General features: G+C 43.6%; 1 protein-coding gene across 1 annotated transcript in view; it reads left to right on the top strand.

Moving 5' to 3' along the window:
- Positions 1-1,967: 1,967 nt before the first annotated feature.
- The window catches only part of TNRC6C (trinucleotide repeat containing 6C), a 99,681-nt gene continuing 76,911 nt past the window's right edge, over positions 1,968-24,737 (top strand). Inside the window, 3 exon segments of the mRNA XM_027654328.1 lie at positions 1,968-2,680; positions 21,918-22,017; positions 22,608-22,629. Coding sequence (XP_027510129.1) covers positions 21,955-22,017; positions 22,608-22,629 — 85 coding nt within the window. The 5' untranslated portion in view covers positions 1,968-2,680; positions 21,918-21,954.

Raw genomic sequence — 24,737 nt, 5'->3', positions numbered from 1 at the left:
CTGGCGGGGGGACACAGCTCTCCCGTCCCCCCTCGGCCCACGAGTGTTTAGGAGGGAGGGGTGAACGCCCCGACGGCGTTCGCGGGGGGTGCGAGTGAATGCACCGCCAGCCATGTGCACGGGGTGGGGGCGAAGCCCTTCTAAACCCCTTTGGGGGGCATTAGCCCCTCTACAATCCTTTCGGGGTGGGGGCACAGCCCCTCTTCACTCCTTTGGGGGGGTGCACCCGCACAGATCTTCTGTTCCTCCCCTCTTCCCTCCCGTGGGGGTTCACTGGGGTGTTTGTGCAGTGAATGCACCGAATGCACTGACACCCGTGTGCACGGGGTGGGGGTGAAGCCCCTCTGCACTCCTTTGAGGGGGGCACAGCCCCTCTACAACCCTTTCGGGGGTGGCACAGATCCCGCGGGGTGGGGTGTGAATGCATCGAATGCACCGACACCCATTTGCACGGGGCGGGGGTGAAGCCCCTCTATAACCCTTTCGGGGGTGTGTGTGTGAAGTCACTCTGCATCTCCTTCGGGGGTGGGGGGGGGCACATCTCTCCCGTTTCCTCCTCCTCCTCCGCGGGGGTTCACGGGGTGCGCGTCTGTCTGTGGGTGTGAATGCACGGGTGGGAGGGCAAAACCCCTCTACAAGCCTTTGGGAGGGTGGGGGGCGAAGCCCCTCTAAACGCTCTCGGAGGGGTCACAGCTCTGCCGTCCCCCCCCCATCTCCCGCGGGGGTTCACGGTGGGTGGGGCTGCGTGTGTGCGAACGCTCCGAATGCACCGACACCCACTGGCACGGGGTGGGGGATGAAGCCCCTCCACACCCCTTTTTTGGGGGGTGTCACAGCTTCCCCCCTCCTCCCCCGTTCCCCCCCCCCCCCGTTCCTCCTGCGGGCGCGCGCGCGCGGGGCAGTGGCGGGAGGGCGCGCGCGCGCGCTCGCGCGGTGGGCGTGGCCTCGCCGCTGTTTGGCTGCGGCCGCCGCGCTCATTTGCATGTCGGGGAAGGGCGGGGCCTCCCCCGCTCCCCTCCGCGTCACGTGGCCCGCGCGGCCGGGCGGGGAGGGGAGGGGGGGGGTGGTGTTGGTGAGCGCGGCACTTCCTGTTCGCGGGCAGCGCGGGAGGGGGCGCGCGCGCGGAGCCGCCCCGCGGTCTCGCGCTGCCTGGCGGGGCTCTGTCAGTCAGCGACAAAATGGCCGCGGCGGCGGCGGCAGCGGCGGCAGCGGCTCCTCTGCTCCCCAGGGCGGCACCGGCACCGGCGGCGGCGGCGGCGGCGCAGAGGAGCGGGGGACCGGCCCGCCAGCACTGAGCACCCCTACAACCCCCGTCCCCGGCACCGCCTTGCCCTGCGAGCGGACGGAGGCGAGAGCGAGCGCGGGAGGAGACGGCGAAGAGGCGCTGCGCCCCCCGCCCCCAACGCCCCGGCGGACCGACCGACCCTGCCCGAGGCGCTGCTGCGGCTCCCCGGGGACGCGCCGCCGCCTCCCCGCCGACCCACACCCCGGGTCCCGGCTGCTCCCGCCGCCCACCCGGATCCCCGCCGGATCCCTGCGGAGGACACGGAGAGAGCCGCGGGATCCCCCGCGCCCGCCCGCGGATCCCGCTGCGAGCACAGACTGTCGGGTTTCCCCCGCTCCCTCCTCCCTCCGCGAAAGACTTTTTGCTGGATCCTCCTCCCCGGATCCCCCTCCCCGCGCTCGCTCCTTCCTGCGGGAGCGGCCGCCGGATCCTCCTGCCGGCCCGGATCGCCCGCGGGGTCCCTGCGGAGCCGCGGACCCTCCTCCCCCGGCAGAGACACCGCTGGATCCTCCGCCCCCCCGGAGCTCCCGGCGGGATCCTCCTCCCGCCCGCAGCCCCATGTGAGACTCCGCGTCCCCCCCGGTGGCTCCGCCGTGGTGTTTTATTTTTCTCTCTCCCCCTCCTCTCCCTCTTTTATTTTGAAGGGGGGATCCATCTTAAAACTCTCTGTCTCTCTTTTTTTTTTTTCTTTTTTTCCGCTGGATCCCGGTTTCTCTTTTTTGATTTGCACTTTTTGAAAAAGCCCTCAGATGCTCCTCCATGTGGACTGAGAACCCATCAAGGCACACACAACACGAGAACTCATCCCGATCAACTCCAGATCCTGGCTTTTCGTGGGTTTTGCTGCAACACATAAAAGCAAACTTGTATTTAAGACACACTCGTGCAAAAATTTAGCTGGGGACTTGAACGTGTATTTTGTCTTGGTTTCTTGGTCTTGGTTATATATATATATTTTTTTTGGTTTTATTTTTGCTTCACTGGAAGTCAAAAGCTTGTTTTGGAATTGGACCTGCTTTTGCTGCACTTCTCCTCTGGGCTGGATAACACTGAAGCTCTTTGCTTTTCTACTTGGATAGTGTTTTCCTGTTGATCTGTTGGTGTTTTTTTTTTTTTCATCTCCTGTGTGGCAGACTTTTTTTTTTTTCTGAGGGGGGTAAACAAACGACAACAACAAAAAAAACCTTAGTTTTTTTGGCCGTGTGAGATTTTTTTCGTATTCAGATTCGTGAAATTACGGGTACACTTACAAAAAAATTTAAAAAAGAAGCATTAAAAATAAGAAAGGAACACGTCAGAAAGACCCCTACACGGTAGACAAAATACTCACTTGTTTCCTTACAGCAAGACTGAATCGAAAGCTGCCAAAGAGCCCCATAAAGAAAAGACTAAAAGGTAAGAAGGGATAAGAGCCTCTCTGAATCCGGGCATGGTAGAAGTTAGCAGGGAAGAGACCTGCTAAACTACTGCATTCCTCCTTTTCTCAGAAGTCTAAACCAGATTATTATATTTTTGTAAACTGCTTATTAGTCAGTGAAGCAAGTACCACCCGGAAACACTTCAAAATGCATTTGTTTTTATACGGTTTTTTTTTTCCTGTGAACTACTTGCGGATTTTTAAAATAATGGTAGAATTAATTCTGTATCTTTTTCTCTGTCCCTTTTCCCAGTTGCAGTCGCTGTTTTTCACCGAACAGCGATTTGAAAAATACCATTTGTAAGCGCGTTGTGCCACTCAGACATGACACGGTAGCAGGTTCTGCTGCAAGGCATGACCGTGTGCTCTTGGTTTAGAACTTACACGTGTGAAAATCATCGCAGAGCGTGTTGGAAACGATCCCAGGGCTGGAAAATTGAGGGCATGGCCAGCAGTGCTGCTCTGTGGGGGAGCAGATGAGCTCCAGCTTTGTCCTTCGTGGCAGCTTTCTCTTAAAAGTTAGAATATCTGGATTAAGGTTTCTCTTTCCCCCCAAGGAATGAGGCTGTGGGGGTCCGCAGTAATTTTCTCCTGAGTATTCAGAGAGATGTTCCTCTAAACCTGAAATGTCCAGGGGCAGAGAGAATATGAAACAGAGTTTATTCCTTTAACTGCGACGCAGAATGGGAGGAAAACGGGGAGGGCTCAGTTGTTAACCTGAGAAATCTTGAAACACTGGAAGTTTATTAATTGTTTGAGGCTTCTTTGTTTGTATCACAAGTTTGTGTCAAAGGTTAATCTTCTTAATATGTAATTAGTTGAAGGTTCAATTATGGGATTTATTGAACTCAGTTGGGTTTTTTCTCCCTGTTTTTCCATTAAATGTAATGCTGCTGGTCTTTGTGGCTAGTTTATTTTCTGCTACAACTCCAGCGTAAGTGCGAGAAGAGATTTATTCAATTATTCTAACAACCAGTTTAAATTTAGAAATAATCTTCGGTACGTCATACCCATGTCTGTTGCATATTTTCCCTCTCGTTTGCATATGGATGTATCTGGCGAATTATGCTAATTTATATACAGAAATTTGCTTTGGACATTAGGCCGGTTAAGGTAATTAAAATTCCAATAAATCCCGCTGTTAGTGGGCTGGTCGATGGTGCAGAGCTTTAAATCAGGTGGGTGTCGGTGGTGCCGTGGACCTGAGGACAATGCCAGAGTGGAGGAGCAGGAGAACATCTGCACTGCTGCTGGATGCACTGGGGGAGGAAGGCATGGCTTCCAAATCCTGCCCTAATCCCATGCGGTGGGTGGGTTTTTTTTCGGCTTCACCTACGGCTGAGAATTTAAACGCAGTTTCCTCTCGGATATTACATTTTTTTTATAATAGTTTTCAAGAAAGTGGTGGGAAGGTAGACGCAGATTCTCCCTGCTTCCCCCTGTGTTTTCCAAGGAAACAGTAGGTGATTTGCAGCGGGTGCAACCTCTGCTTAAAGCACATCCCACAGTTTTCCACCATCGCGGTTCCTGAAATTCAGAAATCCCTGGGATATCGGTCTGGCCGCTTCAGTGTGTTATCTGTGAGCTCAAAATGGTGTGCTGAGGAACCAGCCCCCGGATGCTCTGGCGTTCCTGCTCTGGCTTCTGGAATCCTTTCCAGAACATGAAAGCATCAGTGTCAGCCCCGCGTACGCCAGTGAGAAAACTGCTCCAGCCTGTGGGAGGCTCGGTCTGTCATTGGTAACACTGATGCTGCTTTTTGGGTGAGATTGTTGCTTTTTGGGTGAGATACAGAAGCTGTGTTATCCTCGGGTGTTGGGTAACCTTTGCTGCTTCCGAGCCCGGTGACTCAGTCTGTGAAGAAAGCTGTAGTAAATCAGATTATTTTGAACTTTTTTTAGGGAAAATGAGTGCTGAAGGGCACCAGCAGTACTGTAATAATGCCTTGCGTCGCTTTGTCCTTATCTTCAGAGGAGGAACGGATCATTTCTGACTCTGAGGGATCCGCTTGGCACGGAGCTGGTGAGATGAGGAAGGTTCATTTCAGTCCAGCCCCTGGAGAGCAGGTGCTGGCATCGGGAAAACTGTGCTGGAGCCAGGACTTGCTCCAGGGCAAGAAGGGATGCGTGTTAGTAGGGGCTGTTATTTTAGGCAATATTTTGTAGTCGTGTCTAAAGGTTTTGTTTCTAGTAATGAAAGAAACAGGGCAGGCAAACCTTTTTAGTGGGAGCTCGTCTGGATTGCAGTAGGATATATTCAGGAAATATTTATGTTGTTGTTCTCTGGGGTGGATTGCCTTGTTGACAAATTTAGGGATCGGTATCCACCAGACTAAGAGCTGACTGGACCCGAGCAGTGTGTTACATACGAGTGGTTTATGTGTGCTCGTACATTTGTTTTACAGCACTGGGATTATTTTGTAACTCGGCTGTCAGTGGTGCAGGGCATCATTCCCAGTGCCCGGGAATGTCCCTGTGGGCAGCCTTGGGCCGTGCCGTTCCCATGCTGGTACAGAGGATAGTGGAGTTTGCTCTGGGACACTGCCCTTGGCTGAAGAACCACCTGGGGACCTGGAGGTTCACCTTCAGACCTGGCATCTCCCAAAATCTGATCCCCTGTGAGTGGCTGAGGTTTGCCTTCCCTGCCATTGCGAAGCCTGATGGACCTTGCTGGGATCCATGAAAACCCCACCTGTCTGGCTTAATTTCTTTTTTGTTATTCCAGGGTTTGTCTTTCCTGTTAAAATAACAAGCTGTGCTTTTTGGTGAGTTGTGATCTTTCACTGATGTTTAAGGGAAGGAAGGTAATTCTATACTTTTTCCTTTCAATGAGCTTTTTAAGACTTTGAAAATTATAGAACAAAATTCCCTTAATATGAGAAAAAACATGCTGCTTTTAACCTGAAGATTCTTTGTTGAAGATCTCAAAGCCCTCACATTCCATACCTTTGCTGAGCTGGAGCAACTATAAAACAAGATAAAGGCTTTGTCAACCAAGGGCTTATAATCACCTTGTGTCTTGGAGCAAACTGTTGCTGAGTGGCAACCTTATAGAAAGCTTAGCTTTAAATTAGTCTAGTAATAAAACCTTCTGGTTTTCATTCAGAAAGGCCATGAAATTTATTTACAGATTAACTGCCTGCTGTTAATTCAAAATAAGCTACACTTCTCCAGCCCGTTCAGGTGCTCCATGCCATGGAGACTCCTTTTCTCTTTCGTGTTCGGGTTATTAAAAGCCCAAGGGCAGCGTTTACTTTCAGTTTTAGCTGTGAAGACTTAACCAAGAGCAGTGTATGTGGGAACGGGTAATATGTTAACTTAGCAGCTGGCCTCGCCGAGATAAACATGCGCTTTTCCAAATGCTGTCATCTGGCCCCTTTCCAAAACAAGCTGAAGGAGGAGGTCAGGGGTGGAGCCATCCTTTGCTTCAGTAAAAAGAGGCTTTCATTTGGAAAGAATTGCCAGAGCGTATTAACTACACGAGAAGTGCAGATTTAGAATGAAATGGCCAAACCTGCCTTAAGTAAAGCAAATAGTCTCTGGTGATGACTTAAATCTCAGTGCCTTGTTACACTGCTGCTTCTCTTTGAAGGTTCAGCAGCTTAAATGCAGAGTGCATTTAAAAAAAATAAAATCCGTGCTTTGTGGAAGACTTTGAACATAAGAACTGATGGAAAATGTATCATCTTTGGTTACAGCAGAGACCTGCAACACAAAAGTGCTATTGTTTTAATTGTTTAAAATTCAGATTACAAGATAATGGTAATACCATTAGAAGGTTTCCCTTTGGCCTGGAAGCTGCAGGTAGGAGTGTGTCGATCCCTCAGTATTAAAGATGAATGATAAGGAAACCTCTTAAATGCCTGTGACGCTGCAGTCTAGCCAATTTAGGATCAGCTGATGCCTTCTAGTGATAATGGCTTGAGGTTTTCAGCTGTATTATGAAGATATCAGCCAGGGCAAATAGTGTTTAGAGGAGAAGTATACTTTATTGAATGGGGAGATGATCTAGGAGTGACAGTAAATTGCATTACTAAATGATCTATGTGCTCTGTGCAGTCTCTTCACTGGCAAATGCTATTGGTGAAATGAAAGATGGTTATTCTTAATGTATGAAAGCAGAGGAATCAAAGTATTATTTGATCTTCCTTTAGGAATCTGTGCTGTTTTTGAAAACTGTCTGCCAAAAGCATGGCTTAGTTGTACATCCTAAATTCCCAAAGTAGATGTACTTACAGTTATTTTATCATTCCTTAACGATAGTTAACTTCTAAAATTACTTAATCATGGTTAACTTCACTGTGGCTTCACTCACACAGTTACAACTGTGTTTTCTGAAACTTTATTTCTGCAGCTTCCTGCCCTGTCACTAATATGTTTTAAAATCTCCCGCAACAAGATAAAAATATCTGAATTTGATCATAACAAAACTGCCTGTTCTTGCACAGAATAGCCACAGTGCTCCTTGAGGTTGTATCAAAGATGGTATCGCTCGCAGAAAACACAGCAGTACTTGAAAACATGCATCTGATTCCTTTGTCTTTTTTTTAAAGTGTAACATATCTCCCTCTTCATGCCAATGAAAAGGCTTCTGTCACTGAAGACAGCTGTAAAATAACGGGCTGTTCTTACATCTCATGGCTCGGGGTGCCAAGCAAATCTGAGTGAGTTTTGGTCTCAGCCCTGGGTGTGAATCAGCACTGTAATTTTTCAGCACTGAGGTCTTGAACGTAGTTGTAATTCAAGCTCATAAAATATTCGAAGCCCTGACGGTACCGAGCTCTGCTTTCTGGAGCTCTTCCCCGTGGGTTTGCAGCCAAGGATGGCTGAGAGCGAGAACAGTTATCTGTGCTGCAGCAGTGATGGTTTATGGCTGGGTGCCCAGATTGTCTGGCTTTGCACACAGCTTTATAGTTTGCCTTTGAGGGCTGTGGAGGAGGTGGAAGTCATTTGTAATAAACAACTATCTGCAGCCTGCTTTTTCTGGGGTTTGAAATGTACAACCATTTAAAAAAAAAATTGTAAGGTAGATATACATTTACTTAGATTGCAGTCAGGAAATTCTATGTTTATAAGCTCAATTATGAGAAATGTTAACAATTGCTTATTGGTTTATATTAAAAATAGCTAATATTTATCCCTTGGATGTTTGGGCTGCTTTTAAGCTCTGAATTGCTAGAGAATTAGGTTGGGGTTTTTGGGTATTTTTTTATTTGAGAGAAAAATTGACTTGTCAGATCGGTTGGCATCCTTTGTGGTAATTAAGCCCCAGAGAAAAATATGTTTATACGTCTCAAAATAGTTATCATGCAGCTACCAGCTACAGGCTCATTTAGGAAAAGATAACACCCACCCCCCTTCCACCCAAGGAAAACAGCCACCCTGGGCTGTGAAGTGTTCAGTGGCTGCCCATGGGTGTTTTCTAGAGGCAGATCCATTCTTCCCCCCCACCTGCCTCTCCCCAGCTTCTTGTTCATGAGGTCTGTGCATGTTTTCCTGTGGCTTTCCAAAGGGATGGTGGATGCTGCCTTTGTTATGGTCTTGGCCAAGAGGAATCTCCTAGATTGGCATTAGCTGGTTTGGTTTTTTTTTTTTAGCTGTGCTGTTTTCTTTCCTACTCCTTTTTCCCTTACTGTGTTCTGTCTGCATGAAGTTTACAGTTTTGTCTCTCATATTACATTTCCAAGACTTCCCGGTGGGAAATGGGAGAGGTTTTTGTTTTGGTTGAGGGATAAGGGAGCACTGGCAGTGGCTTGGATACGTTCTGGGTGGTCAGTATGTTCACAGATCGATTGTTAGTCCAGGATGACTTCTGCCAAGTCTATTTTAGGCTCAGCCAGATATCTGTGTTGTGTCACTCCAATTTCAGTGCTGCTCTAGCCCTGGACTCTCAGGTCTTTTAGCTCTTCAGAATTCCAAAGTGTTTTGATGGCTGATGCTCCCGTCATTCATTGGTGCTGACAATGGAGAGCCTTGTTTTTAAACAGTAGCTGGTTACTGGTAAACAAAAGAGCATCAGCCCAGTGCTTTAACACAAACCATTCTAGGAAAAAAAAAAAAAAGGCAGTTCAGGGAGAATGCCAAGGAAAAAAAAATCAGCAGTACAGATGCATAATGTGTGACTGCCATTTTCCTGTGTTCCTACAAGGTCACTGACAGACCACAGAAGGTGGTCTTTGACGTTGTTTGTGATGGTTTTGCTTGAACTCAGTGTATGTTCACAGTAGCCTTGAGGATGATATTGTGTATGAAATGTGAAGTTAAAAACTGTAGTAGCACTTGCAGGCATAGCCTAATGGGGTGTGTGTAAATCAAGTAAGACTCTTTACACAAGTGTATTACCAAAGCCAGTCTGGAGCAGGATTCCTCGTTATCCCTCTACTGTCTGTCTGTACGTTTCAATTTTCTTCTTCTCAATATTTTTAATCAGTTGCACTTAACAACTGCACAAGCTTACTTAACACAGCAGAATTGCTTCTAGTGTTTGAGTTGTCTTGAATTTTCTCCACGTTGTCAGCCTTGAAATGGATGCTACACTTGAAAGCGTGTCTCTTACAAAAGATACTCCATCTCTGCAAATCTAATCATCCTTATCTCCTTATGGGGTCACGGCTGGAATGCTGTAAGTGCCCAGTTCTGTGCCTCCTTCCTGTTCTGTGATGCTGAAAAAAACCTGCAGTTAGTTAAAAATAACCTGTAGGCATAAGAGTGCTGATCACATCTGCTCATAACGTACCTCTCCATCTTCCTGCCTGTGAAATTATTTGTTTTCTCTTTGCTGATGTGAACTATAATGAGGTGTATGTTTATTTTCAGCCTTTTGAAAATAAATTAATGTGGAAGATGCAGCATCTTCTGATAAGGAAGGAGGAGAGCATGGTGGTAGCAAACTAAATGCTATTTAATGTGTTCTAGTATGATCACAATAAAATATAATTGTCTGATCTGGGTGTGGAACTCGAATTTGGTCTGTCACAATAATAGAATTGCTGCTGCTGAGGAGCAGAGTCTCTGTATAAAGAGGTGAAAGATTTATTGTACGGGACTTACTGGAGCTTGGTGAATGTGTAATTTTTACTATTTCTGTTCTTCTAATCAAACTCACAGAAGTCCCTCACTTTAGAAGAGGATGGTCCAATTAAGTATCATTACACACCAGCAGTACATTGTCTAGAGATGTCAGTCTTTATATTCTGGTACCACACTTACATGTAGGAATTGAATAAAGCAGTAGTTGGGTTAGTGGAGGGATGTTTATGTAATGATTTGCTTGAAAAAAAGACCCTCAACTTTAATTTTTTCTTACGTTTGTGAAAATGAAATGTTCTTCACAGATTTCTGAGGGAAATACTGCAGTGATAACAAACCTCATTGCTTTTGAAGCAAATAACCCAGACTTGATATAGATATAGTCTGTTTTATCTGGGTGATATTGGAACTCTCTGATAGTCAACTGCACTGAAACTGTGATTCCATCTTCCCCCCATCCCCAATCCCTCCATCAGCATCTAGACAAGCAAGAGCTGCTCTTTCTGGAATTCTGTCTGCATCTCCTGATCAGATAACATACTTGGAGACATACTGGATATATTTCTGAGAATATTTGCTCCCCTGGGCATTTCATGCACTAAATGAAGGCATAAAATAGTTACTACTAAGATCGTAATTGACCATAAATTGATTTCCAAAGTGGTATTTACTGCAACTAGTTTTCCTGTCCTGGAAGATCATTTACGGCTATTTCCTCTCCCCATCTCTTCCCTGACCCTGTCTCTCCTCCCCTGTGGAGCTGCTATTCATTTGCTAAGTTGAAAAATGGATGAGGGCCCATTCTGATGGTGGATCTGATATTCTAATTTATGCTCTTACTATTGAAAGCCAAGTAGAGGAACAGAGAAGTTTTATTTCCATCAAGTTTTAAGGGTTACCTTTTCAGCACTGCAGAGCTACTCTTTTAAACTCTGATAGGTTTGTGGAGGGAAAGGTGCTGCCTTGGATCGTGCTGTTTCCTTAACTTTGGATGATAAATCCTTTCCTGAATTTTGTGGACCCAGTTTCCAGCCTAAAGATAGGTACAGAGTAATGTAAGGGTTTCTTATCTCTTGAGTTATGTTGCTTTAGTAATTTTCAAAACAGCATTGCAGCTGAAGAGACAGTGGAACAAAAACTAAAGAGCTTGAAAATGTATTGCATGCCTTCAGAACGTGTTATCTTAAAGTTGAATGAAATGATCATGGTGAGCAGTGCATTGATTTTTGTGGTTAAACACCAAATGTGTAAAAAGTGCACAAACAAGTAGATTTTCTTCATTTGTGTTTAAACTTTCACGTCTTTGCAGTGCACGACTTTTAGTACAGTTTATTAGTCTATGGTGTGTTTTGTCTTCCTTGACTCGGATCAAATTTGGTGTTAACCTCCTGCAGAGAATTCCAGGACCCCTGACATTTTATTGTGACTCTTGATTAGCTCACCAGGGTTCCTGCTAAGAATTCTTCTTTCATTCATTTGATAAATTGAATTCCCTATTCACAGTGCCTTTAAATAGAATGGTATTTGGAAAACTTGAAGACAACAGCTTGAATGTTCAATGAGCTCACTCAGCAAATTTAAAAATGCAGAAGAAGGAAATTATGGGTTTGTGTATAAAACTTTTAAAAGAATAAATGTTTTATAAAAACTTAAGATTTGCACCTTCATATTTGCTTTAAATGTATTTCCCTATTGGTTTCTAAGACAAGGGAGTTCTATTAACATCAGTTTTCCCTTTTTCATCCTATTTTTCCAAATGCACAGGAGCTGTGCATTTGCCCATCAGGTCTTTGTGGGAGCAAGTACAATGAGGTGACACATCCATGTAGTGGAACTTCAGCTTCCCAAGGCAGGATGGTTGTGGGGTGGAGAGAGAGCATCTACCTTGTTCTTCACCTGGATTATGCCACTCACCACTTTCACTGTGCTGCACTGTGCAGTGCTCCATTCTGGGCTATACAGCATGACCTCATTCTTTTCTAATTCTGTATCTTGAGACACCTTCCCTGTGAGGCTGCTGTCCTTTGTCCTTTGATACCCCCATCCAGGACTGCAGCAGTGTCCTGCCCCTCCCACCACTTGTGCTTTCTGAGGTGACACTTGGAGATCTCAGTAGTGGGATAGCAGAGGCCCATTCCCTGTATGGGATGCAGTCTTCCTAGAGACTGGTTTCTGCAGGCTTCTGCCACACATTGATGAAATGACTTTAATATCATGGTGAACTGGCTGGAGGGGACTCAGGAGGTCACCTCAGATGGGCAGGTCAGTGTTTAAGTCGAGTGACATGTGTGTGTCTGGTACCTGCTGCTCCTCACTGTGGTGTTGGTGTGTGCTGGTGTTATTCTTAGACTTGCCTGGTACAGCTTCCCTGCCTGTGGGTAGGAATCAGGGAAGTGTTGATGCATTTTTCTACTGTGCCCCTGGCAGGAATTCTGCCTAAAGGAGAGGTATTGCTTCCAGACCTCATCTTCCTGGGCCTGTTTAATGACACTGGAGCCACTCGTGAATGTGGACACACAGTGGATGTGTCTGACTGTGGTTGGGTGCCTTTAGCTGAAGGTGTGTCAGCACCACCTTATTCCCAGAACAAGCACAAGATTAGCACCATAAACATACCTGTCAGCAGTGTAAATTCTGTTTCCTGCTTTTTGATGCTCTAGGTTGTGTTGTCCAGCCCCCACTTGTGTGAGAGCACCAACCTCATCTTTAGCTCTGGCTCTGTGCTTTCACCTCCTGCTGCTACCAAAGCAATTGGGCTCAGAAATATATATACACCACATATCACTGTGAGGGAAGGGGGAAAGGAGAACTAGGGCTGTTAAATCCTTACAGGCCAAAAAGTGCATTATTTTAGTTGTGCAGACTTGCCGTTTGTTTAACGAAGAATCATGAAGGTGTAGCTGTGTTTGCTGGAGGGCTGTGAAGGTTTGGTGCTCCTGCCCTGCTGGCCTGCAGCACATGTTGTCCCTCCTGAGCCCGTTACTGCTGGACAGGGGATGCTCTGACCAGCTCCACCAGCCTGTGGCCCTGGGAGTGGTCAGCTCTCAGAGCCCAGTGGCTGTGCTGCTGTGGCAAAACATCCTGTGGAGCTCCTGCTCCTGTTCCTATTTCCCAGCCTCCTACATTGCAGTATCCCCGTGCAGCTGCCCTAGGAAGCAGTGCTCCTCTGACATCTCCTTCGAGTTCATCCAAATAATTTGGGACAGAAACTTGTCCATAGGTTGCTTCTGGGTCAGTTAATGGGCGATAACTCAGTTGGGCAGTCGGTCAGTGTGTGTTTGGCTCTGTTGGCACAGGACTCTCATCTACTGAAGTATTTGCAGAAACCAAAATAGCAAACAGTATCTGGAGAGACAAATGCTGTGCTCTTGCTGAGCTGCTGGATTCCAAAGCTGTTTTCCTTTGTGCATTATGTCCCAGGAAAATTGGGGACGAGCTCTGGAGCAGATGCCAGATCAACTGCTGGTGACTATCATCATGCCAGGGAGGGAGGCAGCACTGGGAAAGTAAATCTGGTTATCTGCACTCTTTACAGTATGTAGCTTAATTTTCCAATTGGTCCATGTTTGCTGGGGGAGGAGAGTTGTTTTTCATAGCACATTTTGTGTTGTTTGTAGCCTGCTTTGAGTGGTGAATTTAATGGAAGCTTTTTTTGGGGGGTTGTTTTTTTTTCTCTTGGATCTTGCATAGCCTGAGTGGTGCATACAATGGGATACTTGAAGTCTGCTGGGGTATTGTCAGCAGGCTGAGGGAGCAAATTCTGATGTGGTTCATGTCTGACATGTATACAAGGGTGAGAGGGTGAGGTTTGGTGAAGTGTTTTAGCCCATGCCCAGATTTACCTACCAACTCCTTAAGTTGCCCTGGAGTGGAGTTTGCATGGGCACTAATAGTCCTGCACTGTGGAGCAACACCTTCCCAGGAGAGGGGATGTACCTGTGTGATGGCAGCTTTGCACCCTGTAGGATCATCTACTACCTGAGCCTGTTGGTTTGGAAGGGGAGTTCCATGTTTGATTGGCATCATGTGTCTTGGAGTGCAGCTATTAGATTCCTTTTAAGTGTAATGGCATTGGATGATAGTTCCAAGGGTGCAGTTAATGCTTTCCTGCTGCAAGTGAGTGTGGTGTACATGGGAGCAGGCTGGAGCTGGTCTCCACCTGAAACAGGGATAGTGTGGCAGTGAAATCCTCTGCACCGATAGTTTTGCTCTGCAGATCCACTCCTGTGGTCTGCAGTACTTAGTCATGAAGATGTAACATACTTCATCTTAAACATTCCCATTTGTACTCCAGAACTCTCATTAGTACTGTTCCTCTCTGCTGTAGTCCAGGAGAAACTGGAGTGTTAAACAAAAGGAAGCCTGTGGGTGAAAAACAAAAACTCCAAGCCCAACAAACATTCACTGGGACTTGGGCAAGTGCTTAAACATGGGCTCTTCAAACTCCTGACTCGTAGTTCATCTGCATCCTTAGTTTATAAAGACTGTGTTTCTACTCTGGGATTTCCCCCAACCTCTAGTGACTGGTAGTCAACTAGTAGAAGCTGAAATACAGCCAGGTCATTGTGCCTTGAATTGCATGATAATAACTACCCAGTCTGCTTTATTTTTGTTCTAATCTAATCTACTGCGGTGGTTGTTTACCCTACATGTACACGAAGTAGGGTCACAAAAAGTTAACAGTGGGTGAACTTCCAGGGGGAGCCCAGGTCCCGCAGGCAAACAGTGCCTGGCACTCTGCTCTGCTCGGAGCCCTGCCAGGATTTTACTGCTCTTCAACCAGCAATCCAAAATGGAATGTTAGAAACTCCACGTGCTGCTGCTGGAGATGCAGCCTGGAGACAGGGTGTGGAACACAGGTGCTCTTTTTTCCTTCTGATCATGGAGTTTGTATTTTAAAGGTTGTGAGAGCAGGATTATTAATTCAGTCTTTTGGGGCAACCTAAAACCTGCCTGTAGTTTTAGTAAGATATTTTAATTGAATATGTTGGTTTTCACACCACGTTCTCAACTGATGCTGTGTTTATTGAGTGTTTTTTGAATGGCATCTACACTGTGCTCCTGCACAAATTCCACATTTGGTGGAATTACTGAGTGACTGCAGGAATCAGGCTGCTGTCCTTGTTTAGGAGATCAGTTTTATGTTACATTCTTCGAGATAAGTTGACAAGAAACTGGGGACACCAAAGTCCCAGGTCACAGCTGTTGGCAGTGGGTGGTATTCTGATGTTTCAGAGGAAGGAATCCCCTGTTAAAGCAAATCATGTATTAAGGAGGGACAAGTGCAGGGCAGGGACATAATTTGACAGTGAAAGGCCCCAAAATGTGGGATTACTAAATCATAAATTGAGGTCAAACAAAAACCGTTGTCAAACTTCATTTAGGACTCCCCATAGGAACTAATTTTGCGCCCAGACTTTGAAATTAGAGGGTTTAGTTTGAAGCTCTGTGATCACGCCTGTACATGTAACTCCTCCACAGACTTATCTTCTCCACAGTGGTGTGACTGAGGGCTTTCCCCCATTAATGCCCTTGAAGGGATATTGTAGGATTTTACCTTGTGAATGGGTAGAGGCCTCCAGTTTCCAGACTGATTGTCTTTGTGTCCAGGACACAGTGTGGCCTTGTATCAGTGTTACTTCATAAAAACAATCTTCCTTTCTTTTTGTGGTTTTCCTCTTTTCTCCTCCAACTGTATATTTATGAAGATTTGGTATCTCTTATAATGTTGGGGTATTTTAAATGCTTCAGTGAGGAGGATTTTTCCTTATGCCTAATCCAAATCTTCTTTTTTGCAGTTTAAATTCGGTGCTACTTACCACAGCTAAAGTAGAAAGATTTTACTCTGTGCTTCTCTACCTCTGTCTTTAACACCTATTTGAATAACGGGGTTGCCATCTCTTTAGATTAATTGAATGCAAGTCTGAAGTCTTTTCCAAGAGCCTGTGCTTTTTTGATCTCTGATCCTTGGTGCTGTTTTATTGACTCTCCAGCTGACCTGTATTTCTGTTGCTGTAGATAGACCCAAACTGGACACAGCACAGCAGCTGATAAATTTCTGACCATCTGTGACATTGTTGCTTTGCCTTTGCAGTGAGATCCGCTCTAACACCTGCTTTTTTCCTCCCCAAAACTTGTGTTCAGCCAGTTGTTCCCTGTGCTTTATTTATTTAACATTATTCCTACCAAACATGGTACCCTGCACTTTTTCCTCACTGAATTACTCTGCTTTTTTTCTGCATCTTGAGTTTATCAGGTTGTTCTCCATACTGTCCCTCCTTAATTGTTTGGCAGCCCCATGACTTGACATATTCTGGAAACTAAGTAAGTGCACACATTTTTCCAGCAGCAAAGTGGTTAGTAAAAATTTTGCTGCTGGCCATGTGTCATACTGCAACAAAAATCCATTGATTCCCTGCCTTGTTGGAGAGCTTTTGTGGGTGTTTTATTGTAAGTTTATGTACCTTGTTCTTAAAACTATTAAATTATAAAGGAACCATGTTCTTATTAACAAAACTTTGCACATTGGTTGAAAAGTCAATAAATTAGTTTTGTTGCCTCCCTTTCATCCTTTTCAAAAATACCTGTGACTGTACCACAGGAAAAAAATCACTCCCCCCCCTTCCCAAAATTCTTGATGATGTTTTTCTCTCTTCCCCTGTAAATTATATGCAGTCTTTGTCTTTTGCTGCTCTTCCACAGTGTTACCCACCTTCTGCTCATGCTTTAATGACTTAGACACAGTTGTTCCTGTGGTAAATGACAGCAGGCCCAGCCAGTGGAGGAACATCCCATTTCTCTCGGGACTTTTTAAGCTGTTCTTATTTTTGCTGCTCTGATTTCCTATTTGGAGTGGTAGCAAAATGTTTAGCTCCATCTCCTTTTCTTCCCTGCTGGTTCATGAAGTTTTCCAGAGAAGCCAGATCATTCCTTCTTCCCAAATTTTAGGAGAAGGGACTTTAATACATCTTGAGCGCTTCTTGCTTGGAGCCGTGTTCAGCAGCCCTTTTTGGGGAGGGAGCCAGAATGGAACATGGCAGTGGTGGTGGTGGAGATGCTGGGGCAGGAGCAGCTTGGTTGTTGGTGCTTTTTGCTGCCCCTGGAGCAAAGCCTCCCTCCTCAGGGAAGAGCCCCAGGAAATCCCTGGGAGAGGAGAAGTGCCGTCATCTGGGGGCTCAGCACCAGCGCAGGCGGTGTTTGGCCATCTGTTCCCAGCTGACCTCTTTAGAGAGGGCTAAAGCAGAAAGAAAAGTACTGTCACTTTAGCCCTCGTAGGGTCATCTGTCACTAGTCCCCCTTTCCCACTGAGAATCAAAACTAATATTTCTTCTTGCTTATTAATGAAGCACTTAAAGGTTGATTTATTGTTGCTTTTTATATGCACGGTGCTAATATTTTGTTGGCCGTCCTCAATTTGTCCCCATGTGTTTGTGCTGGGGTTTTTTTTCATATTCCTTCTTATTTATTTGACCTAGTTTTGCATGCTGCTTTCTTTTTGAGGTGATTGGAGAGCTTGTAATTAGGGACCAGCTTGACTCTCCTTGATTAATGACTGAGCCTGGCTATCAAGGGAACAAAGCTGGCACTTCAACGTCACACCAGCTCCTTGCCTCCACCAGTATTTACTCTAGAAAGGTCACAGAGCTGGGCTGTGTAAAGATGAGACAAAACCAGCAATAGGGAAATGTGGAGTTTTAGTTTATCCGTTCTAGAAGTCATGAAAACAAGGAGTGCTGCTGCTGTCGTGACTTCTTGCTCTATGTAGTATTCCTCCTATACGTGTGGAGATCTGCATTGTTTAGATTCTTGGTGATTTCCAAGAAACAACACCTGCCTCTTCCTGTGGGACAGTATTTTTCAGTTGCCCTGAATGAATTGGAACCTGCCTTTCCAGAGTTTGCTGTTTGTTTTTTTTTTTTTCCAATTTTACACCCCTTTTCATCACCAACCCTTCAAGCTGTTTTCTCCCTTTGTTATCTCGACCACTTCTTTCTTACCATTTAGAATCAGATCCTGAAGAACTTTCTAAATACTGATTTTCTTCATCTCTGTTTGAAAATGTGTGATACCAGATTTTGAGAACTTGTGATCACTTTGTGTTTCTTGTCTGTGCTGTCCAGACCCTTTTGCATGGATCTATCAATTCCTTCCAAAAAGCCTCCACTGGTAGCTGCCTTTGGGTGATTATTTGCCAGTTCCTTACAATTCTACTTAAAAGATCTTTTTTTTTTTTCATTTCTTTTTTTCTCCCATCCTCACTGCTAGGAAAAACACCTGCACAGGAATGCAGGAGGGCCTGTTTTATGGTGAGGGAAGTCAAAATGAGAACACTACTTGAGCAGTTTGTAGGTTTTCTGTCAGTAATAGCAAGTTTCACAACTGTCAAGAGACGTTATTCCAGCAGGATATGAATTTAAGGTGTACAAAAGGTATTCTGGAATTAAGATATGGGGGTTAAACCAGACAAAGGCATCTGTAGACCAAGATAATAATTCTGTGCTGAAGAGGTAACTTTCCTATGTTGTTAAATAAACCTTCAGCATCTTACAGATACAACAAAATTCATTAGGCTGTTGGGGTTTGGAGCAGTGTCACATGGAACAGGAGAGGCAGGTCTCTGTTTTGTCCTCAATTACTGCAGGAACTTTTGAACTCCAAAACACTGTTTGGGTAATAATACAAATACACTCTACTTGGAGTTTGTTTAAGAACACAATATTCCCTGCAGGTGTACTGCAAAATGCTGTCAGAACGTCACATTACTCTAATTCAAAATACCAGCTGTGGAAGCAATCCAATGCCTGATACCAACTAGAAAATTCAAGTTTTTACTTAATCTAAGAAATAAATTAGCTGAGAGTTGTTATTTTTTTAAAGGAGATTAATAAGCCTTTCTGCAACAGGCACTGAGAGACCAGAGCCACAGTCCTCAGGTTGTTCTCACCATGACCTGCAGTTCCTCTTGTTTTCCTGTTCTGAGAGCTCTTAAGCACATGCACTTTAAAGATAACCTCGGTTTAGGCTTGGATTTAATAAGCTGTTTGCAACCTGTGAAAACAGCACTTGATTCTCTAGTAAAACCCTTTGCTCGTGAAAATCCCCCACGCTTCTGATACATCCAATCCATATATATTAAAAAGGCAAACTCCTACAAGGATATTCTGAGGCACTCCTGGTTTAAAACACGAGCTTTGTGTTCGTAAATGTTTTAGTGTATTTCCTGTAATAAAGATTAAACTGTCTCTCAGGAAGTAAAGCTGCAACACGTGCCTCTGACAACGTAACCCAACTTTATATAGCAATGTTTTTATTGTTTTCCTTTTGTTTTGCTCTTAGATGACTAATTTCTGACTAGTGACAGCAAGAGTTGCCATCTGAGGGGCCGCTTGGAGCTTCATTTCTATTTTAAGCAGATTTAAAGCACATGTATTCAGAAGTGTCATTATGTAAATCAGTTTTGAAAATTGAACTCCATTAAAAATTATAGTATATCAGTTTCTGAGCTAATCTGAGGCTATTTTAATATCAGGAGTGAAAAAACCCCACAACCAAAACCCAGGTTTTGGGGCAGAGTGGCACTTCTACCTCAGATGTAATTGATGTGATTATATGGTTATAAAATGTGTTGTATTTTTAATGGAGCAAAATGTTTGCTCTTCTTTGATTTGGAAGATCCACTGAGGTGTTGTATTACCTGGAAACCAAAGTTCATAGTGGAGTCCAGTGTGAGGAATGAGACTTTGGCAGTGATGAAAGTTGATCCCTAGTGTTGAACAGTTAAGGTTTGGCTGGACAAGGTGCTTTGACTGAGAAAGGTGGGACCAGATGATCACTGAGATCCCTTCTGACCTGGTGTTCTATGGAAGGAACTTGATATTAAAAAAAGAGGCCTAACAAGAAAATAAATACTTTCGTAGCTTAAAGAAGACTCTGCATATAAAGCAAAGTGGTGGTGGTTTGTTTTTGTGGGGGCTTTTTTGGTTTTGTTTTTAAATACTACCTTGAGTATTGAGGGGGCTTGAAGTGTAATTGTGGTGTAGTGGAATTGCTGTAATGCCATGGGTTTTGTTAAATACTAACAAGAGGAAGCCAAAAAGTTTCTCATTTTGCACTGACTTGTCTCATTCACCTGCTTTAAAAAAAAAAAACCAAAAAACCAAAAAAAGGCTTGAACTTCCCCTGGCAATAGTCTGACAGTTTGGGAGAGTTCACTGGAACACAGGCTTTGTAGAGTCTGGTGTGACTTGGGTAGGGAGCACTGAAAATGAAGGGACTGGATGTTGTTTCTTTGTAGTTCCTGGGATCCTGGGGACTTCAGTTCTCCTCCGGAGCTTAGAGGAATAAAGGCAAATCTATTACGGTTTCAACTCCCTTTCTTTTGGCAATGTAAGTTATCACTTTTTGCAGAGCCCTAGAAGAAACCATTTAAAAGTACAGTTTTAAGTACCTTTTTCTTAAGTGCAATTTAACATGTGTTGCAAACACCCACCTGCAGCTCCCGTGAGCAAACGTTTCTCAAACCTTGATTTACAGTGTGAGCTCTGAAAGGTGGCCCCTTGGAACTGGAATAAAGCTGAGCAGTCATACAAGTGATGAAATTTTGGCCATGACAGGAAGTGATTCAGCATTTGAAGTACAGATATCTAATGCCATTTCAGATGTCCTGACCTCCAGTGGTGCACCAGGCACTCCCAGGTGTGCCTGACCTCCAGCTGCTATTCCAGACCCTGGATCCTGCCCATATATCTCACTTCTGCACGTAATTTGGGTGCTGTGAAGTGTCTAAAAGGGCACTATGACCTAAGTTTAGACCTGTGAAATGCTGAGTGTAGTGTTTACTGTTTCGGGTAACACAAGGAAAGGGGGGAATCTGCTTTGATTTAGTCTGGAGCTCCATGCAGGGTCTGTGTAAGCATTGAAGCATCTTCAGTGGCCAAAATCAGTATTTTCAGGCAAACGAAAAAGCCAAAAACCAGAACACCCTTCAGCAGCTGAAATCTCAAATTTATTACAATGTTCCTTTTTTATAAAAAACCAAACTATGTAGGAATAGGCAAATTTGTTAAAAGGGAAATGAAAGAAATAAATTCAAAACGTTTCAGGGGGAATGTTTGAAAACACGATGTGAGAAATGTCTGAGACACACACAGACCTGTTGTGATTAAAAAATTAAAAGGAGAGTTTTGTTACTAAAAAAACCTTTTTTTAACAACAACAGAAAAAAATCTAAACAAAAAAAAGGGGGGGGGCTGTAGGCTTTGGCAAGTTAAATGTAAAGCAGTAGTGAATTAGGGTAAAGGTGGTCTTGGGGGGTAATTGGAAGACATTGAATCTAATAATTGTGATAGTAATGGCCTCAACCCATCAGAATCAGCCTTCTCAGAAGATCTGTAAGGCTGATAAATGACCAGGACCTGAAGAGCTGTCAAGGATGATAAAATAGTTATAGAGAAGTAAATGAATTATTTGCATTGGTATTTATTGGGAAGGATGTTAGGGAGGGTCACTGCTATAACCATTTATTACAGTGATGGACATAGCAGAGATAAGAAGCTTTCAAACAGGTTTTCTTCTCGATTTGGGACAATTCAGGTTAAATTTTAATCAAGATGCTACTGGAACAGTCCTATTTTGTGTTAGTGCAAATGATTCAGCTAGAATTTATAGGAGGAACACAAAATAGGATGATTGGATTTCTTCTGGATCTTAGTGTACAAGTCTAGAGAACAAAATTGATGTGTATGAGAAATTAATGCAGCACATGTTTGATCAAAAAAAGAAAAGTAATTCAAAAATAATGTACTCATTCATGATCTTTAAAGTATATTGTGAATCACAGCTGTTGAAATCCAGCAAAACTTGCACTAATTACCTGAGGTTATTCCTTTTTTTCAGTTTTAAACTTTCTTTCCCTAGAATATGCTAATATTAAGTAGTACTTGTGAATGATTGTGGAAAGAGGTTCCAAATACGATGTATCCTTTCTGAATTTTCATTGCCTACTGGTTTATTTGTTGCTAGTTTCAATTTTGGAACAGCTTTTTTTTTAGTACTATTATTGCAGCATTAGAAGCAGCCTTTATTAGACATGAGATGTAGAAAGTTGACAATACAAGTATGGATTGTTTACTTTTCTAGATAAACTTGGTCTTATTGTAAATCTCTTCCCAACCTTTGTTCTTGTCAGGGAGAAAGAACAAGAAACACAAGAAGAGGAACATTTGATGGAAGAAAAGAAAAAGAAAAAGCAGGAAGAAAAGAAAAAGAAGGAAGGTGCTCAGAAAAAGGTTTGTTCATGTTCCTGTTGCAAATGAGGCCTTTACTCCTAAGAGTAACCTGCAGGTGTTGATGGATTACACTGTTTATTTTGGTTTTAAAAAGGAATCGATCACTGTCTTTTCCAGTATAAAAATGAGGCATCATAAAAAGAGTGGGTAGGTTCCAAACAGATAAAAACTTCACAGGTTTTGTGTCTAAGCCAACAGTGTGTGTGGATTCAAAGGGATAGTGGACAAGTTCACAGAAGTTAATTCCACTGAGTGTTAAAAAGTTCACAAACATAATGTTTGGTTCAGAAAGCCTCTTGTTTCTCAAGAGAGAGAACACTAGATGGGTAGATGGGATCAGTGCCATTTCCCTTGCCACACTTTATACTGTTTCTTTGGCATCTGCTTTTGCCATCAATCAGAAGGAGGTAGCCATTCTTACATTTCTAATACGTGGAGTTGAATTAACATTCTCCAGTTCTTAACTGGAACTAATGCCTGATTTGTGTAAGGACTTCCTGCACAAAGTTAGGCCTGCAGCCCTATAATTATTAGGTATGATTTTGAGTATTGACAAATAGTTGATTTGTTTTGTTCTTTTCTTCTTTCAGGCTGCTGAACAAAAAACCAAAGGTAAATTCATGTTTATTCTTTGTGAACCGTTTGATATTTTTATGAGCTTATTTAAAAAAGGAGTGCTTGTACTTTTCATCCTTTGTGTCTGTTTATTGGGGAGAGTATATCTCACTAGGATAGTTCTGTTCCTAAAGTTTTGTTGGAGGATCTGACTATATGTTGGGTTTCTCAGCTTTTGCTCATATTGCTGTGTATCCTATCCAGCTTTTTGACAAGAATATATGGATTAATTTTCTGTGAAGTGTGACACAGCATTTGTCCTCTTTTTTTCTCTGGTCTCAGGACAGATGTAGTTCTCCATTTAGTTGTTAGTTATTCATATGTATCAAAGACAACTAATGGCCACTCTGCCTCTGCATGCACAATTCAACTCAATTTAGTGGGCAAACTCAGTTCATTGAACTTACTAAAAACTGTTCCCCCACTGGCACCACTGCCTATTTTTCTTTCTTGGGTGGGTTTTCTGCTTGGGAAGAGACTGAGGCTGGTTTGCAGCACAGTCCAGGAAGCAGCAGAGGTAAGGACTGGATTCCCCTTTGTGGGCACTGAGCTCCCAGGTGCCCTGGGAGAAATCTTTTTGTCTGGTCTGTCCTTTGGGTTACATGGCAGCACACAAAACTCAGGCTGTGGAACAGTTCTGAACCAGTTAATATGCACTGTTATTTATTGCTGGGTAATTAGGTGACAGGCAAGTGGAGCTTCCCAGATTCCCAGAGACTGGGAATTAGAGAGGAACCAAGCCTAACATAAGGGATCGACTAAACAACTTATGTTTCAGACACTTTTCATGTATTTATACAGCAGAAATTAAGTATTGCCTCAGTAATACTGAAGTCAGAAAAATACAGACCTGACTATGATGAAGACACTGTAACAAGTAATTTATTGAAACTCTGTCCTTTTCTTTCCAAGTTGTTCCTATGTAGAAAGTGTGAATTCAGGAGGTTTAAGTTTGAATTCTGTTACATCTGCCCTGTGAGATCTCATGCAGTTTATAACAGTGGATTTTGCTTTCAGAAGGCAGCAAAAGTAGCTAAATCCCACCAAGTCTCAGGCACATAAAAAAACTTTAAAATTAAGATGCATGAGAGCGATTTCTAGCTAAATATAATGTTTCTGTTTCTGCAGTATTGCATGTTTTGTTCTCTGTATCAGCTCATTTCTGTGCAAAAAGATTTCTCTGTTCTATAATGGATTATAATGACTTTTTAATATCACAATTCAGTGGCAGATGTTTTTGCTGTCAGAGTAACTGCATTCATTTTCACGTGCTAATGCAGTGGCTCTTCATTTCTGTTACTAGTGAGACTCAGCGCCTTCTGCTTTGCCTCTGTGGGATGTTACTATTTCTGTCTCTTGTTGTGACAGCTTTGCTTTTAATTGCTTGAAACTGCCAAGTTTAAGTTTTTAGATAATAACTTCAGTTTTTCAGGTATGCTTGGGAGTTTGTTTCTTTCAAGTATTTTTGGTCCGCTCTCCTCGTATTTAATCATCCTGTGCTACTGCTGTAAAATATGAATTGGGAAAAGACAACAGTGAATAAAGGTAGTTATCTTAGAGATTAAGTAGTTTTGGCATTTATTGCTTCATCTGTCAGAAACAGTGATGCAACTTTTTGTAATTCAGCGTCCTTGGAAGGAGTTGATCTGTTCTGCAGATAAATAAAAACTCCTGTTCATCCTCAGGGCAATGGCCAGGGGTAATTTACAGTCCTTTAAGTGACCCTTCTTTGAATTTCCTTTGTCTGGCAACTACTCATTTCTTTTAAGGTTGCTTTGTGGGAATGCTTTTCCACTTCTTGGTACAGTTCCTTACACTTATCTGTAGGAGGGATGTGCATAAGCTTATGATAGGCAGCAGGAATTTCCTAAAATATGGAAAATATTAATACAAAATTAAAGAGAGGAAAAAGTTGACTGAACCTTTTTTCCTCAGATATTCAAAGTTGACTGTAAACTTTATTGCAGTGCTGCACCAACTATTTTATTTGGATACATTTTCAAGGTTGAGTGACAAATGCTGCTACAACTAAAAGGCAACCACAGGGATTATCATTGAATTTAATTAATTTATTTCCTATCTGGGGCACAGTAATTAAATTAGTT

This window comes from Corapipo altera, unplaced genomic scaffold (genome assembly GCF_003945725.1).
Source record: "Corapipo altera isolate COAL_440 unplaced genomic scaffold, ASM394572v1 343, whole genome shotgun sequence".
NCBI classification, from domain to species: Eukaryota; Metazoa; Chordata; class Aves; order Passeriformes; family Pipridae; genus Corapipo; species Corapipo altera.
The sequence above is the reverse complement of the archived record's forward strand: the minus strand, read 5'-3'. Positions and strand labels throughout refer to the sequence as shown.